We start from the raw sequence: 4,589 nt of genomic DNA, 5'->3' as shown, positions 1-4,589 counted from the left end.
CTAGCGCTTGCGCGCTCGATTAACAGCTGCAAGTATGGTCTTACAAAAATTTTGATTTACTATAGTCTAGACTACTGTCGAGGAACAAATGTCTTTGGTAAGTCGCTAATATGCTTTGACAGTATTGTAACAAATATCTTGTAGCTAGGTAACAAATAGATTGTAGCTAGATACAGTCATCTAAGTCAGCATACCGAGACGTGACACTAACTATTTGGATTCGAGAGAAGCAATTGCGTGTAAGTTCCTTGCGCAAGTAGGGAAATTACATTTGTGCTCATACTGACCTTGACTGGATCGACATCTGCCAACAGTCCCGAATGTTTCTATTCACCAAATGTAACAGCTAATTTATAATTTCACAACTCAGCAGGCGCGTATACAGAATTTTTTGAAAGAGTGGGTTCAAATGTAATTATCCACGCCCCATAGAAGCTAAATATTTATATGAACTATAGAACCAGCAAACTCACTTCAGTCTCTATTAGTGTTAATTTTCTAGCATTTTATTAAATAATTATAGGCATATATAAGTTTATAATTGAATGAGTTAACCATCCATCAAAAACTCTAGTTAGTAACACAATAAACAACATGCGGCTGTGCTGGTCGTGTCATTGAAGAGGAGGGGTCCTGACCCCAGGACCCCTCCCCTCTATCCGCCTATGCTGAGCTAGACAGCTAGCACACACATGCGCATCCATCACTTTACTTTCGCTAAATTCATTCCAATGAGAATCGATGCAAGCGAAGGTCCCCTATAATAACTATATAGGCTATGTTGCAGAGGTGGAGGTTTTCTGACGCAGAAACGCTCGTGGTTGTGGAGACTTTGTTGTTTAAAGGAAACTCTGCAGATGAAACGAACGCACGCACGCTCGCACGCACGCATACACACACACACACACACACACACACACACACACACACACACACACACACACACACACACATCTTGATTCCACCATACCCACTATGGGTTTGGTAGCGCAGCGTAATAGCGCTTCTCCAAGCAGCACGATCATTAGCATCACGAAGACTGATATGTAATGATCTGAGGTCTCTTGTGACAACATCTATCCATCTCTGTTTAGGTCCATGTGTTGGTCTTGCTGCATTACTAAGTCTGCTGCGAAGTAGTTGTTTTTGGGGACGATTGTCACTCATGCGTAGCAGATGGCCCAGCCATTGCAATCGTTGTTTCTGGATTGTCATAGCAATAGGGTCTTCACACGCTTGTTCTAAATTGTCTGAATTCTTGATTTTATTCCATCTTGAGACACCAAGAATCGATCGAATACACACACATACACACACACACACACACACACACACACACACACACACACACACACACACACACACACACACACACACACACACACACACTGCACGCACAAGCGCAATGTTCCTCATCCTATTCTGTGCGCTAAAACAGGAAATTTAATTAAGTCGACAAAGATCTCTAGATAGCACTGCGTGTGTTGCTGGTCCAGGACTTATAATACCATGTACAAAATCGACAAAGGCACTGTGGTTGCCACAGCGACAAATTACCCCAACTTTTTGCCAAATTAAAAAAACTCTAAATGTAGTCTAAATAAATGCAGGCGCTCTGACACACCCATCTACATCGTCAAATCGACGCCTCTAGGCTTCCATTCACTACCGACGACAACAACTGGCGAAGGATTATTATTAGCTCTGGTGAGTGCGTTCGTCACCCGGGAAGTTGGTTCTCATCGCGAGATCGACGGGTGTTTCCGCAGACTCATTCACGTGACCTCACTGGTCACATGTTCAGTGGAGTGTGAGAATAGAAAATGGATGCGTCGCTGCTTCTTTTATTAGTATGTATTGCCTTGATCGGGTCCTCCTTTAGCGCATTTCGACCTCCTTCAGTACCTCTAGTCGTCAACAACCCCTATATAAGCATATGGTCTGCAGCAGATAATCTGTATGACGAGTTTCCAGTGCATTGGTCAGGAGGCATCATGGGCTTGACGGGTAAGCTATCTACAACGTTTCTATGTAACACAGTAGCTGATGGTTGCAATGATTTCGTGTGCAGGTCTCATTCGCATAGACGGGAAGACATATCGCTACATGGGACCACAGAGCTTACTAAGAGGTTCTTCAATTCCTAGTGTTGAGCAAACAGAAGTGGATGTAGGTCCAATGTCTACTCACTATACCTTCCATCAGGATGGAGTAAAATTGGATGTCATCTTCTGTAGTATTTCTGCTTTTCCCGTGGACGTTGGTGAGGATGTTGATCTCTCTGGGTACCAGGTTCCTGTGACTTATCTGAACCTTAAAGTGTCATCTGAAGACGGAAAATTACACCATGTTCAACTCTATTATGACAATTCTGCTGAACCGGCGGTGATGGACTCCAAAGAAATGGTCACGTGGTCACGCAACAGGTCAGCTGTAGAAGGTCATCACACTATGTCTATAGGAACCGTCGATCAGAAATATTTGCAACAGGGATCAGATAGAATAAACTGGGGCTACTGGTATACATCAGTTGAAGACAATGGCAATGTGTCTACAGTTATAACGAGTGATACCAATGCAAGAGGATCATTTGCTACTGGGAGAGCATTTCCTGATGAGGATGATAAGCCTCCACGTGCATGTGAAGATAACTGGCCCGTTTTAGCTGTCTCATGGGATTTGGGTAATGTGGGAGAGGGCAATCCAACAAGTCGTTACATTGTTCTAGCATATGATCAAGTTGTTTCCATTCGCTATTTTGGGCATAACATGATACCTTTCTGGCGTCACGTGTACAACAATAATACAGCAGACATGTTGAGATCTGCTCACGCTAATGCTTCTCGCTCGGAGAATGCATGTATAGTAGGAGATGGTTTCTTTATTCAGTTGATCTCTAATGATATTGATCCAGCTGAAAATTACAGTGCGATAGCAACATTAGCCTGGCGACAGACTGTGGGTGGAACACAGTTAGTATGGAATGACATATTAGAACAAGTATGGGCTTTTCTGAAGGAAATTTCAAGTGGTGGTGCTGTGAACACAGTTGATGTTCTCTATCCAGCTTCTCCTCTTCTTGTATATATTTTTCCCACTCGATTACAGAAGCTTCTAATGCCAATTCTTGCATATGCTAATAATGAAACAAAAGCATATGGTGAGTATATTCCTTACAACCTTGCCTGGGCACCACATCATCTCGGTCATTGGCCCATTTGTGATCTTGCTCCAAATCATCAAGAACAGATGCCAATGGAAGAGACTGGTAACATGCTCATCATGATAGCTGCCATAGCAAAACGGTATAGAAATAAAGAAAAACGAGGCTTTCAGAGTGAACCGGGATCATTGACTTATCTAAAACCCTACTGGCCTTTACTTCGTAGATGGGGAGACTATTTAGTATCCAACCTTCCAGATCCAGGCAACCAGTTGTGTACAGACGATTTTGAAGGTCCTTCTCCACATAATGCAAACCTTGCGATCAAAGGAATTGTTGGTCTCGGAGCACTAGCATATTTACTCGAACAAGATGGTCAGAAAGACATAGCTACACACTATTTAATGCAGGCAGAGAATTTTGTAACAATGTGGATGAAAAATGCTAGCGATGGAGATCATTACCGAATGCAGTACAATCTGCCCGACACGTGGTCACTCAAATACAATCTTTTGTATGATCGATACCTTGGTTTAAATTTGTTTCCTCAATCAGTTTATGATTTGGAATGTGCTTATTATCAAAAGAAGATGAATGCGTATGGTGTTCCTCTTGACAATCGTGCAGACTTTACAAAAACTGACTGGCTCATGTGGATTGCCTCAATTTGCAATCATGACCAATTTGATGCAATTACGAACAGTGTTTACCGTTTTGCTGATATGAGTCCAGATCGGTTTCCATTCAGTGATTGGTATTTCACAACAACTGGTAAAGTGAAGGGCTGTAGAGCTCGTCCAGTTATTGGAGGTATCTTTGCTGCCATGTTATTTAGCACCTAAGGAGATCAAGGTCAAAAACCGGTGACAAGCTTGCTGAATTGAGTTTTCAGTTTGTGTAACCAGCAAATCTGCATTTAGTTCTTTTCTTGTATTGCTTTATTTTACTGCTTGTTCCTTCCAGGATCTTGACTCCTGCCAATATTTGCTATTTTTGCACTAAGATATGAGTGCCTTCTCGACTTTGTTGGCAATTATGTTTAACTTGATGTGTTGTTCAAAATTAGGGACACTTTCACGAGGGTACAAAGCGCACGCTTTTTCTAAAGCCCCCTTTCCTCCCCAAAGCATAACGCAATATCGTTGTTGCACATGCAATTCGATAACTTGACCATAGTTCCATGTATTAGGGGGTTGAAGTGTAGTCTCCAAAGCTTTCTGCATTAAGTTAAGTAATTAATTAGAGGAGAATTCTCACCAAAATCAGCACTCTCAGATGAAAGCTGTCACTTCATGACACAACTTTTGGCAACCGTTTACTGCAGACGTTTACCGTAACGAAGAAATAAAGCATTGAAATTACCTTTGTAGTGTTTTTAGTACCCGTAGGTGGAATGATCGTAAGTCTGATAATTTGCTGGTTAGCA

The 4,589-nt window shown here is 42.1% G+C and overlaps 1 protein-coding gene across 1 annotated transcript; it reads left to right on the top strand.

Moving 5' to 3' along the window:
* Nucleotides 1-1,814: 1,814 nt before the first annotated feature.
* LOC134178387 (uncharacterized) lies at nucleotides 1,815-4,207 on the top strand. Its single transcript, XM_062645264.1, has 2 exons — nucleotides 1,815-2,007; nucleotides 2,072-4,207. The coding sequence occupies exons 1-2, from the start codon at nucleotides 1,824-1,826 to the stop codon at nucleotides 4,003-4,005; spliced, it is 2,118 nt and encodes a 705-aa protein (XP_062501248.1). The 5' UTR covers nucleotides 1,815-1,823; the 3' UTR covers nucleotides 4,006-4,207.
* The last annotated feature ends 382 nt before the right edge of the window (nucleotides 4,208-4,589 follow it).

This window comes from Corticium candelabrum, chromosome 4 (assembly GCF_963422355.1).
Source record: "Corticium candelabrum chromosome 4, ooCorCand1.1, whole genome shotgun sequence".
In the NCBI taxonomy this organism is placed as follows: Eukaryota; Metazoa; Porifera; class Homoscleromorpha; order Homosclerophorida; family Plakinidae; genus Corticium; species Corticium candelabrum.
The sequence above is the reverse complement of the archived record's forward strand: the minus strand, read 5'-3'. Positions and strand labels throughout refer to the sequence as shown.